Here is a 15367-nt window from a genome sequence, read left to right on the forward strand (position 1 = left end):
GCATCCTTAAGCTCCTCAATCACTTTTTAATAAAAGTATTATTTATTATTTTATTTTTATGTATGTGTGTATTGAGGTATATTCACAATTTTATTTAATCCTTTAAAAAATTTCTATTTAAAAATATGTTGAATTTATTCATTCAATTAATTAATTACTAATTTACTGAGGTCTTACTGTATTTTAAGCAGCCCTGGGAACATACAGAGTAATTACAAAGTCTCTTCCTCCAAAGAATTAGTAGTTCAAGGAGGAAACAGGGGAAAGAACCAATTGATATTACATAGGTGCCAAAAATATTCACCAAATAAAATTAAGCAACATACCGGGTACGATAAGGGCGCAAAAGGTCACCTGTTTCAAATTGGAGATCAGTGAGAGATTCCTGGAAGATAACAGATGAAGTGAATCTTGAGGGTAAAAGAAGTGCTAGCCATTAGGGCAAGTGGAGAATTTACCAAGAGGAGGGTACAGCAAAAGAATGTTTAGAGAAGCATGGAAAAACACAGCACTTCGGAAAATTCCAAGTAAGCAGTATGGAGGATGTTTATATCCTATTGTATATTATATTGCCATTGACAAAAGTAACAGGGCACAGACTCAGTATTAAGCAAAATCATCTCATTTATGAATGTACTTACCATTAATATACCATAAATCTTGCTAGTGGAGACTAGTAGCTCAATCTGCTCAGCTACAGGAAAGAACTTATCTAAGTGATTTCAAGAGGTCTCTTTTGACCTTATTTCACTGTTTTCTCCTCTCTACAATTGTAGTCTATATTTATTCAGCAAAGAAAACAAAATTGCTAAAGTAAGTTATATTTTTAAATTTTTTTTTAACGTTTATTTATTTTTGAGACAGAGAGAGACAAAGCATGAATGGGGGAGGGTCAGAGAGAGGGAGACACAGAATCAGAAACAGGCTCCAGGCTCCGAGCTGTCAGCACAGAGCCCAATGCAGGGCTCGAACTCACAGACCGTGAGATCGTGACCTGAGCCGAAGTTGGCCGCTCAACCAACTGAGCCACCCAGGCGCCCCGCTAAAGTAAGTTATATTATGCTTTATTAGAACAACTTAATATATAATTAAGGGAAAACATAGTAATTTAAATGAATGATACTATCCAATATTCTTCCTCTCTCTGAGAAAGTTTCACTACAATGTGGCTCTGGGTCAAGCCCTGAACCAAAAAAAAATGTATTTCTTTATTTTTTTAAATAATTTTTAAACTTTAGAATCATTTTAGATTTAAGAAAAGTTGCAAAAATAGTAGAGTTCCTATATACCCCACAGCCAATTTCCTTTATTGTTAACATCTCCCATTACTATGGTATGTTTGTCACAACTAATAAACCAATAATGGTACATTCTTATTAACCAAAATCCATACTTTATTAATATTTCTTTAGTTTTTTTGAAAATGTACTAAAATTTAATCATTCATAAAAGCTGTAATTTAATCTGATGGTAAAATACCAAAAGCAATATTAGAGTTGATTTATTATATATTTTAGCTTTGAAAACCATAGAAATCAGTTATCCCAGTTTTTTTCCTATAAAAGACTCATTTTGCAAAGGATTATGCACAATTTTAATTAGAATATCATGACAAGGGTATTTCATAATTTAATTTTGAGAAAGAGACCGACCACGAGTGGGGGGAGGGGCAGAGAAAGAGGGAGACATAGAATCCAAAGCAGGCTGAGCTGTCAGCACAGAGCCCTATATGTGGCGCTCGAACTCACAAACTGTAAGATGATGACCTGAGCTGAAATCGAATGCTTAACGGACTGAGCCACCCAGGTGCCCCCATAATTTTTTAAATACAAAATGAAGCCAGTGACTCAAAAAGTTATCTGGTGCAATGGGTTTGAGGGGAAATTTCATAATATGTATCTACAGATATGAAGTATAATGGTTCAACTTTTTTAGTGCTGGACAGGGAAGAATCATGATAAAGAGGTCAATATGAAATCATTTGATTACAGTAATACTATCTAACATTTGAAATGCATCCATGCTCTTTTTTTGTAATCATATTAGAGTCAAGTATATTTATTTTCACATCTGTTATAACTGCTATTACAAAGGAGACATACTATTATTTTCCAAGTGATAATACAGAGAGCAATTTTTTTTTCTCCAGGGAAATTGTGCAAGCCGATACAAGATTTAAACTCTTCACCTAATATATAAAACAGGAGAAGCCTCTTCAGATTTAATTTCTGAAGTCTGGAATGCTCGTATTTCCCAGTTAGGCCACAGTTCATTCCTGTAATCTGGCCCAGAGCTGCTGCTTACTGTGGGTCTAAAGCGGCAGACAGGATTTCTTTTTGGGCTTCTTCTTTTCTACTGGTGTTTTTCTTTTTTCTTTTAAAAAAAATTTTTTTTTGATGTTTATTTTTTAGAGAAAGAGACAGAGAGAGACAGAGTGTGAGTTGGGGAGGGGCAGAGAGCGAGAGGGAGACACAGAATCCGAAGCAGGCTCCAGACTCCCAGCTGTCAGCACAGAGCCCAAAGTGGGGCTCGAACTCACAAGCTGTGAGATCATGACCTGAGCAGAAGTCAGACACTTAGCTGACTGGGCCACCCAGGCGCTTCTCCCCACTGGTGTTTTTCTATTTATATGTCTGACCAGGTCATAAAAGATCTTATTAATGTTGATCTTTAACTTTGTAGTAGATTCTAAAAAGGCATGGTCATACCACCATCTTCCTAACCCTTTTTTCCTTTTTTTTTTTTTTTTTTTTTTTTTAACCATCTTGCTAAATTCTGACCCTGTTCTTTGCCAACTACTTGCTCATCTTCCAGGTCACATTATTGCCAGCTAAAATCATTGGACATCTTCTGCGTCCTTAACCCATACAATCAGTTCCTTCAGGTCCTATAAGTCATTAAACACGGACTGAGCTGTAATAGGATATGCTAGTGCAAACCCTTGGCCGTTGTTCATACACAAATCCCTCATTGCTATAAATTCCTCTGTCCTGCTGTGTCCAGGATTTCAAGCATACGCTGTTGGCAATCTACTTTAGCTTGCTTTCTGAAGAATTCTGGAGGAATCTTCTATTGTTGGGTCATATTTTTCAACAAAAATTCTGCGAACAAACTGAACTGTTAGATCAGATTTCCCATGCCTCCTGAACCAAGGACCACTAGCTTATACTCACACATGACCTGGTCTGTTTGAATCCTGACAATCTACTCAATGCCACTGAAGTCACAGTGACACACACACTGTTATACACAGAGTAAACACCCTCTGATCCAGTCATCCCACTTCTGGGAATCTATCCCCCACTTGGGTCTGGGCCTCCTCCTCCCTCCCCTACACAGTGGCTGTGCTCTGGCTCTGCTCAGGCTCTGGGTGGTGGTGGTGCTGGCCCTGGTACCTCCAGAACACACTCACATGCCTAATATTTCTGTAATTTTTACTTGGTGTCCTTTTTATGTTCCAGGATCCTATCCAATGTTCTTATATGCAAATGATACAATGGGAAAGGGATATAATCTTTCAACATTATTACAAACGCAAAAGATGGTAAAGTGATGAATATTAGTACACATTAATCAGCAACGAGGGCTTTGTATCATGAGTTGTTTTTAGATACATTACATTTAGATGTCAGGTCTCTGTAGGCTCCTCTGTACTATGACAATTTCTCAGACTTTCCTTGTTTTTGATGATCTTGATAGTTTCAACATGGTTAGCTATTTTGTAAGATATTCCTGAACTTGGGTTTGTCTGACGTTTCCTTATGATTAGACAGTGCTATCATTTTTGGGGAGGAAGACCACAGGGATAAAGTACCCTTGTCATCACATATTAAGGCTGCATGACTATCAACATGACTCACTGGTTATGTTCATTTTGATCATGCACCTGAGGCAGTGTTTGTCAGATCTCTCCACTGTAATGTTATTTTTCCCCCCCTTTCCATACTGTTCTCTTTGGAAGGAATATACTCTCTGTAGCCTATACTTAAGGAGTAGGGAGTTATGCCCCATTTCCTTGAGGGTAGAATATTTATATAAATTGTTTAGAATTCTTCTGTATGGGAAATTTGTCTATTCTACTCCACTTATTAAATTACTCAATCAGTTATATATATCTGTATGGATTCATTGATATTTTTTATACTTTATTATAATCCAATATTAGGTCATCTGTTTTGTGGCTCAGATTGTTCTACCTTTGGCCATTGAGACCACTTTAGGTTGGCTTCTGTATCCCTTTGACATACCCCCATCAGTTTGTTTTTTGAGCACTTTCTTACTTTCTTGGCATAATAAGACTCTCTGTGTGTGTGTGTGTGTGATATGATGGGAAAGTGATATAATGGGAAAGTGATATAACCTTTCAACATAATTACAAAAGCAAAGCATGGTAAAGTGATGAATATTAGTACACATTCATCAGCAGTGAGGGCTTTGTATCTGGAGTTGTTTTTAGTTTGGTTTCCTATTCATATCTTACTTTTAGCTTGGTTTACAAGTTAACCAATGATTTTTTTCTGTAACCTTGCATATTATAAATAAAATGAGAGAGTCAATGAAGTTATAATTACATACTTTTATTTAAAGAGGAAATTGGGGTACTTATTGCTGATAACTGGTAATTACATTATCAAAGGGCTGTCCATTCAATAAGCTTACATGTTAAAAAAGGCAAATTTATATGTTAAAAGAAGGAAATGAAAAAGAAGTAAGCAACCTTTACTTTTGGACTAGAATAATCTGCAGATTGTAAGATATTGAGTCCGTTTTTAAAAGATGATAAATCACCAGTATCACAAGTTTTAGGGAAGGAAAAAGACCTAAGAAGTAATACCATTTCTTTGTTCTCTAATTTTCAAAAGGCATTTCTACCTGTAAATTAGGCCAATAGTTAAACAGCAAATAGTTAAATGAGCAAATAGTTAAATGATTAGGAGCAAGTTGTAGTTCTTACATTTCTGGTTCTCTTATGTGCATTTACATTGGGAAATAATAATTTCTAATGTTTCTTTAGCTGTTCACATTTGTCCTTTGGTTATATGACAGGCAGCAATGTGAAAATGTATTGCATGACAGCTTATTTATGAATACAAACCTGGCTGGTACATCTAGTCCCATTGTTGATGAAATTTGGTGTGCCCAATAGCTAACGCTTGTTTAACTCTGTGAGACAAGAACAGAATAGAGCTTCTACAAATGAGAAAACAGGATCAACAGCAGTCCTGGGACATAAACGGGAGTCTCTGCTTTTCATTTGCTGTTTTTCAGAACTACATTGTATGCCATTAAGAGAACTGTTTTTTTTTTTCAAGTTTTTTTTTAATGTTTATTTTATTTTTGAGAGACACAGAGACAGAATGCGAGTGGGTTAGGGGCAGAGAGAAAGGGAGACACAGAAGCAGAAGCAGGCTCCAGGCTCTGAGCTGTCAGCACAGAGCCTGATGCGGGGCTCACACTCACGAGCTGTGAGATCATGACCTGAGCCGAAGTCAGACACTCAACCGACTGAGCCACCCAGGCGCCCCTAAGAGAACTGTTTTAAGCAGACTGCCCCTGTATTTAGTTAGTATCAATCATGTTTTAATACATAAATAACCTCTTTGAATATTGACTACTTAGACTCTGTGTGTGTGAGGGAGTGGAGAGGAGAAAGTAGGAGTGAGGGGAGACAAATGACATTTGTAGGCCATACCACAAAAGTTGGCAGCTATGGATCATATTTTCTAAGGCAAAGTCTTGTTGGATCCTAATATGGGAACTAAGAGATCAAAAGAAGATCAGACAGCTAACTTAAAATCCCAAGTTTTTCAGCCAAGTCAAATCTATTCACAGATGCTGGATTATTAGGATGAACCCTGAGCATAGAAAGTTGAAGGTAGTTTCTTCATTGAGAAAATAAAGATAGATTGCTTAGGGGAAAAGAGTAAGAAGGACGAGGTATCAGACACACTAGTGAATCACTAGTGAAATAAAATGTTTTAAGTGTTTATATATCTTATCTTAGATGAATATAAGACCATTAATTCTCTGATCTCTCAGGAAACCTACATTTAGTTACAGTATTAAAAACAAAAGATTGAGCTATTTTTTTTCCTTAGAGAGAGAGAGGGAGAGAGCAAGAGCACACTCAACAGAGGGGCACAGGGAGAGAGAGATCTTAAACAGGCTTCACGCTCAGCATGGAGCCTGACACTGGGCTTGATCTTACAACCCTGGGTTCATGACCTGAGCTGAAATCAAGAGTTGGGCACTGAACTGACCGAGCCACCCAGGTGCCCCAAGATTGAACTTCTAATAGAATATCAAATCCTATCAGAAGCAGAGTTCTATGCAGTCACCCAGTATACAGATATTGACTTCTCCCCACCATAACATTGACAACATTTATTAAGCACATACCACATGTCAAGAAGTCAGCTAAGGACTTACAAAGATGACTGAAAGGATACTTGAGCTCATAGTCCAGGGGTTATTGAAAGGAAAAAGTGGTGGGTCACAAGAGAACGGGAGGGAAATCAATATGAATGAAAAGCTAGAGTCTCACTGTAGGGAAAAGAGGAAAGAAGATTAATGCTTTGGCAAGAGAAAAGTAGATTCCTGAACAATGTGAAGCCGAGAGCTGTTCAATCTCATCAGATTCTGAAGGCATCTCTAGATGCAGCTTTCCAAAGAAAACTGGGGCAATGACAAATGGGACAGCTAAAAGTAGGTCACAATTATAGCAAAGAAAACAACAGCCAGCATACACTTGGCCATTGTTATTGTTGAAGTCGTGGAATTAGTGTGTTCGATAACTCTTGTCATCAGTGGCTTCCTGATACGATCTTCTGTGGTGAGGATAGCTTTTCGGGCTCCATCCCATTTTCCAGGGCCTTGTAGACGATACTGGATTGGAGTGCAGGGTCCCCAGATGATCTGTATTGCCAATTTGGGGTCAGTGAAGGCCAGAGACAGCAGACTGGGCCTGACACCCACCAGATCAGCCAGCTCTTCCATGGTATCTATATAGTCTCCCTGAATGGTATGGCGTTGGCTCTCCACATACCTGAAGCAGAGAAGACAGAAGCCATGGCCTGTCAATAATTCAGTCAATTAATCAGTGCTTTCTGATTGCCGGTTATTAGCTCCGTATTTGGCTAGGAGCTGTAGAAAACAAAGAAGAAAGGAAAGACACTGTCTTTACCCTTAAGGACCTTATAATCTACTGGAAGATAGAAGATAGATACACATAAAGCACAAGAGAATATAAGATTTTTGGTATATTTTGTGGTTTTAGATTGCTAAATAGAAATGTTAGAAGAGGGTAGTTAAAATAGAGCAGTATGTCCTTGAAAGATGTGGAAAACATATCTGCTAGCAAACAGCAAAGTGTTACAACTCAGGGGAGCAGCAGAGTGAAGGAATAAAGCAGGAATGAGTGTGGAATATGAGCATAGAATATCTGTGGATGCTACCTACAGTAGAAGAGGCATGTTGTGGAAAACAAAGATGGATAGAGAGAGGCAAATATAGCAGATTCAGAGAAGACTCTGATGTTATGAGAAAACTCACCACAAAAATTCTCAAATTTGGGATCCTCAATTGTTTTATGAGGCAGTGGTAGTGGGGTCCACAGAGCAGGACTTCCCCGGGCCAGTGCTAATTTGGAATCCTGAAAGGAGTGGGGGGATGACTTATCCCACAAGAGGTAGTGGCCGTCCAAACAGAGCCAGGTGGAGGCATTACACCAAGTGCAGATTTGAAGAGCTAGAACTTTTTAGAGGGAAAAATGTGGTAACAGATACTTGTGGCAGGAGTGGGATTTAGAGAGCTCACTGGTAACTTTTCTTCCTATAATGAAAATAAAACAAAGAAGAGTAGGACAGAAAGGAAGGAAGAGAAAAACCAAGTCAAACTAATTGAGATTAGATGGGATTGCTTGAGGAATCCAAAAGCAGGGACAGGAAAAAAATGATAGAAAATAAATTTGAGGTAGAATTAGTGAGATAGAATTTCAGAGGAACTGACAGATGGTCAAATAGCAATTTCCTGAAATGGGACTAGTTTCAAAGAGAAGTGAAGACAGGAAAGAATTTGAGAGCTTCCCCTTATGGATGTTATGTTGGCTGAAGGGTCTGTAGGCATACATTTATCCTTCAGTGGTGGGTCAAGAGCTGAGTATTCATAAAGGTTTATCAAAAGGGATTCACTTGTACCAGCCTTGTAGGGTTGTTGGGAGGATTAAATGAAGCCATGCATATAAAACACGTAGTGTGCGTACACAGTTGACCCTCGATAAAGGTTAAATTGTATCTTTGGGGACTGCTCACAGTCAAAAGGTAGTTAGGCAAAAATAAGTCAGGGGAAAGAGAGGCGGGAAGTTGAAATAGGATATTTACTGCCAGAAAAGCAAGGAAAGAAAGCACTCCAAGAAGGAAGAGACATTTACAAGCACCAAACTCACCAGTGAGAAGAAAAATGGAATTGGTCATAGATGGCCATCAAGAGAACAGTTGCAGAAGGATAGAAGTTACAATACAGGAGGCTTAGGAGGAAGCAAAGAATGAGAATTTAGAGCATATAATGTAGAATATTTATTGTAGAAATCTGGCAGTGAAAGGAGAAAAACAGCAGAATACCTGGAAAGGATATCAGGGTTAATTAAAAACTTTCTCCTCTTCCCAGACAGGGGAGAGTTATGCTAGTAAAATCAATGAAAGAAAACCACCTCTTTGGGTCCGGAATGATTATACCCCTAACTTTTGCACAAAAATTTAGGAACTTACCATCAACTTCCACTTTGTCCAAATAAAAATCACCTAGTGTATAAACTCAAGTTCCGAAATTCAGATTGCTAAATTACCATGTTGGCCCAAGCACTAAGCAACTAGCTGATGTTACCACCTTCCCAAATCACAAAGACTGTTCACACCATGAGCTGCTGTGACCTGAGGGTGCTGTTACATGATGACAGCTGACAAAGTAGCCTATGCTGGTTTGTTTTTTTGTTTTTCTTTAAGGAGTCTCTATGCCCAGTGTGGGGCTTGAACTCATGACCCAGAGATCAAGAGTCTGATATTCTACCAACTGAGCCAGCCCCGTGCTCACCTGTGCTGATTTGTAGATATACCTACAGATTTGTGACTGGGCCATATCTTCTTCCCATTAAATCATTGACCCTCTTCCTTTGTCTGGCAGCTCCACTAGCATTTCAAGTAATCCTGCCAAAATTAATATACCTGATTTTCCCTCCATGTGCTTTTTCCTATCTTTCTTTCAGGTTCTAATCATAGGATTTTAAATGCCTTTCTGTTCTTTTCCATGCATATTCAAACCATTTGGTGCTATTTCCCCATTTTATTGTCACACAAACTATCATTTCCCTTCCCTTCAAAATATAATCTAAATCCTGGACCACCTGGGTGGTTCAGTCAGTTAAGCATCTGACTTCGGCTCAGGTCATGATTTCACAGTTCGTGAGTTTGAGCCCCACATCAGGCTCTGGGCTGACAGCTCGGAGCCTGGAGCCTGTTTCAGATTGTGTCTCCCTCTCTCTCTGTCCCTCCCCCACTCGTGCTCTGTCTCTCAAAAATTAATAAACATTAAAAAAATAAAAAAAAATAGAATCTAAATCCTTAAAATAACACGGGGAAGATAAACATAGTCCAATGTTGCTCTAATTAAGAACTAAGAAGGAAATTACCACACACTCTCTTACCTTTTTGCCATTTGCTCTTGAGCCTTAGCTATCTCTGCTTTCATTTTGCTTTGTGAGGGCAATGTCTTTAGCCCTAAAGAGAAAAATCAAAATTTTAAGTGTAAGATTACCTCACTGACAACAATAATCCTATTAACAATTACTATGCCATGGAGAATTCAAAGAAATACAAAATAATTTTTTGTACTCGAGTAGGTTACAATTCACTGGATCACCTTCCCCTATCACCACCACAATATGATGCCATTAAGGACGGTAACTTCCTCTATTCTACTGTCTCTTTGGGAGAGATTTCTCTGATTCTGTCTTCCAATCAATATCTTCCTCCTCCATCTTCCAATTGGGAAATGAAATATGGACATAAGGAAATGATAAATGGCCCCAAAAGTATGTGAAAAATAAAGAGCAAAATAAAGGGCAGGGTACATTTGTACTCTCAGTAACAAACAGGCTTTACCACAGAGAGAAGGAAGTAAAAATGAACTCTTGATCCCATTTTATGACTAAAGTCCTATGAAAGATAAGGCTTTCCTCTTCTGTTTGGATTTTTCACAATTTCAGAGGCAGCCCATTTCATCTTGAAATGACAACAGCTGACAAAAAACAGTTGGCGTGGTTGTTTTTAATTTTACACTGATTTTGCACAACCTTCAAAGTTTCACTCCTTGGTTCTGGTCAACCCTTTGAAGTGATACTGAGCAAATCAAATCCTTCTGCCACGGGACATTCTTTTTTTTTTTTTTTTTAATGTTTATTTTGAGAGAGAGGGAGAGAGAGAGCATGGGGTGGTGCAGAGACAGACAGAGAGAGAGAGAGAGAGAGAGAGAGAGAGAGAGAGAGAGAGAGAGAGAGAAAATCCCTCTGTGCTGATAGCACAGAGCCCGATGCAGGGCTTGAACCTACAAACTGTGAGATCATGACCTGAGCTGAAACCAAGAGTTGGATGCTTAACCTACTGAGCCACCCAGCTGCCCCTGGCATGGGACATTCTTGAAATATTTGAAGGGAACTCTCCTATCTCCCCTGAATCTTATCTTCTGTAGGTAAACCTCTCCAGCTCCTTCAGTTGTACTTCAAATGGTAGGTACATTTTCAAATCCCTGAACCATTCTTGTCTCTCTCCTTTTCATGCACTCCAGTTTCACTTGTAAAATATGTCTTTGGGTATGGGCTGACCAGTTTAGAGAAGAACAGTTGTAAATTCTAGGATATTATAATTCTTTAATGATGCTAGATATAATTAGGCCGTTCAGAAGCCATATCATTCTCCTGATTCATGTTGAGCCTACTATCCCAAATCCTAAAGTTTTTTCTCATGTTCTCCTAGCCAAAACTGAAACAGGGGATGTTAAAGGGGGAAAGTAACAATTTGAGAGGTTGAATCTTATACATTCTGGACTAGTCTTTAACCAGGTCTTAATTTTTGGCTGAAATCAATCACACCATTTCTATATTTGCTTTTCTCTATAATGACTTTTGCTTCACAAATTATATATATATATATATATATATATATATATATATATATATAATATATAATAATAATATATAATATTATATATTATATATATATAATATATATATATATATCAGTTGTCTAAAATATAGATGACTGGATTCTAGTCTGGAGTGCACATTGGAATCAACTGAGGAACACTTTCTTAGTGATCTATGTCTGGCCTACCCCAGACTTTTAAAATAAAGATCACCAGGCAAAGCATGCCTATTTGGGGCAAGATTTTCCAGGAGATTCCAATATATGTCTATGGTTATAAATTATTACTTTATATTCACTCAAGAATAATTTTTGAGCACTAATTTTATGCCAGGCACTATTACAGTCATACATACTTTCTACCTATTTAAAAGCAAGAACATAAACATAATTAAACATACCATTAAGTAATTAGTCAACTTGTCTGGTCACTTACCTTTAAATACTTGAGTGACCCAGCGTCCTTGGAGCTCTGAAATTGGCATAATGGCACCCAAAGGCTGGATCAAGCCTATGATTGCAAGAGTTGGCTTTTCCAGGTTAGGAGGGAAGATATTTTTATATAGGGATATCTTGTTTTTGACTACTTGAACAGAATCTTCAAGAAAAGGAAAGGCAAAAGTATAGCCTGTGGCAAAGATAACAGCATCAATGTCATCCTCCCTGGAGCCATCTTCAAATAGGGCGGCTGTCTCTGTGAACTCCTTCACATTTCCTTTCACCTTCACCAAGCCAGAAATTATACGATTTGGCAGTTCATCATTCACCGTTGGATGCTGACTCAGAGCTCTGTGAGTGGTGATACAGATCAAAAGGAGAAATGAGAGTGAGATAGAATGTTAGTAACATGTAAGTAAAATTCTACTTTGATGGAAGTAGTTAAACAATATGTCAATGGTCTCTCTCTTGGTCTATCCATGAAATGTGGGAAAGGTCTAACATATACCAGCTTGGAACAGATCTGGATCTCAGAGCAGAAGTTGGGCCCTAGATGGCACTGAAAGAGAAGACGTTGGAGAAGTAAAAGAAAAATGGTCTTATTTGAAGAGTGTATCTATGGTTTCTCAAGGAATAGTAACATTTTCAGTGATATGAAATGGCCACAGGCCTACAGTTTCTATCCATATATCAATAGGTCTATAAGACTGGACTATCAGCGTTCTTTTGAGTCTCTTTTCCACTTTCAAACCACCACGAGCTAGAATTAGACCATTATTTTGCAAGCTGTATAATAAATTACATGTACTCAGCAATTTGTAAATGGATTCTATATACACTCATTTATTTGAGTCTTACATAAACTCAGTGAAAGACCCAGCACAGGTGTCATTATCCAGGTTATAGAGATGAGGAAATTGAGGCCTAAAGAAGTTAAGTGACTTGCCCAAGGTTACATACAGTCTAGGATTTGAAATTTTATATCAAAATGTTTTTTTTTTTTTTATGAATTCCCTTGGGATCCCCTGGGCCTGCCTATTAAGTAATATTTCCTAGAAATAGCATTTATCTTTCTCTCCAAACTTATTCCTTTTCACAAATAGTACCACAATCCACATAGTTTTCCAAGCCACAAAACTGTGAGTTTTCTATCTGTTCACATGGGCTTTCCCTTTCTCCTCTTAATATCCTCAGAATAGTTTTATCTATTCTCTGTGTTACCTGGACTGTTACAAGGGCCTCCTTCTCCATTCCCCTTCAGTTATCTTCTACATCATTTTCGGAGTAGTTGTTCCAAAATGTATTTATTATTAGGTTACTCACTTGTTTAAAATCTTTCAATGGCTCTGGACTGTCTTTGCTTCAAAAGTTTTATTTAGCAGAGGATACACAGGTTTTAATGTACCTGTTCAGTGAGGCTGGAGAGGTACTCAATCACTCTTTGATTTTTGCCATTTTATTATAGTCCAGCCAAACCAGGCTACGTGCAAGTCCAAGAGCAAAATGTATTTTTCATTATTCTAAGACCTTGTACTTAGAATGCTACTTCCTTACCCTATTTGCTTGACTATGTCTTATTGTTCTAAAACCCCAATTCATTTTGTAATCACTGAAGTCGTGGATGCTACAGTTTCCATAACTGGGTGAAATAAATGAGTGAAAAGTTGTTGAAGAACATAGTCTCAAACTATCACCCAACTGATTAATTTCAAAGGAAGAAAATCTTTACAAAGGAGAAACCTGGTATGTGCCACCTTATTCAAGGCATCAAATTTAACATCATTAATACGGGATAAACTGATGTCATGTGGCTCCTGATGTGATCTACCAAGAAGGCAAAACCTGTAAATATTTGTAGCAAAAATGTTTCCCCTGAATATAGTAAAGGTAGGACAACTATGCAAGCCCAAATTTTGAGACTTTTTATAAAACAAGTGGCTCGATTCTTTTAAAAAAATCTATGTCAAAAAATGGTGAATTATTTCAATTGAAGAGATTAAAGAGATATGACAATAAAATGCAATGGGGTAGTGGGAATGCAAGCTGGTGCAGCTACTCGGGAAAACAGTATGGAGGTTCCTCAAAAAAGTAAAAATGGAACTACCCTACATCCCAGCAATTGCACTATTAGGCCTTTATCCACGGGATAGAGGTGTGCTGTTTTGAAGGGACACATGCACCCCAATGTTTATAGCAGCACTATCAACAATAGCCAAAGTATGGAAAGAGCCGAAATGTCCATCGATGGATGAATGGATAAAGAAGATGTGGTATATATATATACAATGGAGTATTACTCGGCAATCAAAAAGAACGAAATCTTGCCATTTGCAACTATGTGGATGGAACTGGAGGGTATTATGCTAAGTGGAATTAGTCAGAGAAAGACAAAAATCATATGACTTCACACATATAAGGACTTTAAGACACAGAACAGATGAACACAAGGAAAGGGAAGCAAAAATAATATAAAAACAGGGAGGGGGACAAAACATAAGAGATTCTTAAACATGGAGAACAAACTGGGTTACTGGAGGGGCTGTGCGGGGGGGATAAATGGGTAAGGGGCACGAAGGAATCTACTCCTGAAATTATTGTTGCACTATATGCTAACTAATTTGGATGTAAATTTTAAAAAATAAAAAATAAAATTAAAAAAAAATAAACCCACACTTACATGATCAATTAATCTGTAACAAAGGAGGCAAGAATCTGAAATGGGGAAGAGACAGTCTCTTCAACAAATGGTACTGGGAAATTTGGACAACTACATGCAAAAGAATGAAACTGCACCACTTTCTTATATCATAAACATAAATAAACTTAAAGACCTAAATGTGAGACCTGAAACCATAAATGTCATAGTAGAAAACATGGACAGTAATCTCTTTGACAGTCTTAGCAACATTTTTCTAGATAGGTTTCACAGGCAAGGAAACAAAAGCAAAAATAAAGTTTTGAGACTACACCAAAATAAGAAACTTTTGCGCAGTGAAAGAAATCATCAACAAAATTAAAAAGCAACCTACTGAATGGGAAGATATACTCATAAATGACATATCCAATAAAAGAATAAAATCTAAAATATGGAAAGGACGTCTATGACTCAACATTAAAACAAAAACAAAAAATTTTTAATTAAAATTAAATTAAAAATTATTTAAAAAGGCAGGAACCTGAAACAATTGTTTTACACAATGTATAAGCAGGAAGAATTTCAGGAGCAGCATGGTATGATCAATTGCTATTTAAAATATAATTTAATGTTTAATGTTTTATTTTAATATAATTTAATGTTATAATTTATTTTAATGTTAATATAATGTTGCACAAATGTATATGCAATGCTGTATATTTAGACATGAATGGGGGTGGGGAGGAGCCTGGGAATCTAATGTCAACGTGTGGGGTGTAATAAATAAATAAAACTTGAAAGTTAAAAAAAAATGCAGTGGGGTAATACCTGAAAGGATCCTGGATTTAAAAATAAAAGAGTTATAAATAGTATTATTGGGACAATTTAGGAAATTTGAATGTGATACATTAGATAATAGTATTTTATTAATGCTGAACTTCCCATGTGATCATTGTATTATGTTCATGTAGGAGAATGCCCTATTTCTTAGGCAATATATGCTAAAGAATGTAGGGTAAAGTGTGTTAGAGTGGCTGTAACATACTCTGAAATGGTTCAGGAAAGAATATGTAGTATTCATCTATGGATGGATGGATGGATG

At 37.3% G+C, this 15367-nt stretch overlaps 1 protein-coding gene across 3 annotated transcripts in view; it reads right to left on the reverse strand.

Annotated features, from left to right (window-relative positions):
• Positions 1-4556: 4556 nt before the first annotated feature.
• The window catches only part of FMO5 (flavin containing dimethylaniline monoxygenase 5), a 35368-nt gene continuing 24557 nt past the window's right edge, over positions 4557-15367 (reverse strand). For 2 of the 3 annotated variants that reach the window (XM_023259065.2, XM_045033396.1), the window contains exons 7-9: positions 11629-11981; positions 9698-9770; positions 4557-7045 (exon numbers count right to left, since the gene is read on the reverse strand). In XM_023259065.2, the coding sequence (XP_023114833.1) occupies positions 6700-7045; positions 9698-9770; positions 11629-11981 (772 nt within the window). In that variant the 3' untranslated portion in view covers positions 4557-6699. Of the gene's footprint in view, positions 7046-7116; positions 8525-9697; positions 9771-11628; positions 11982-15367 lie in introns of those variants that run through there. The other variant, XM_045033397.1, reaches the window with a different exon arrangement.

The sequence above is a fragment of the Felis catus genome, chromosome C1 (genome assembly GCF_018350175.1).
Source record: "Felis catus isolate Fca126 chromosome C1, F.catus_Fca126_mat1.0, whole genome shotgun sequence".
In the NCBI taxonomy this organism is placed as follows: domain Eukaryota; kingdom Metazoa; phylum Chordata; class Mammalia; order Carnivora; family Felidae; genus Felis; species Felis catus.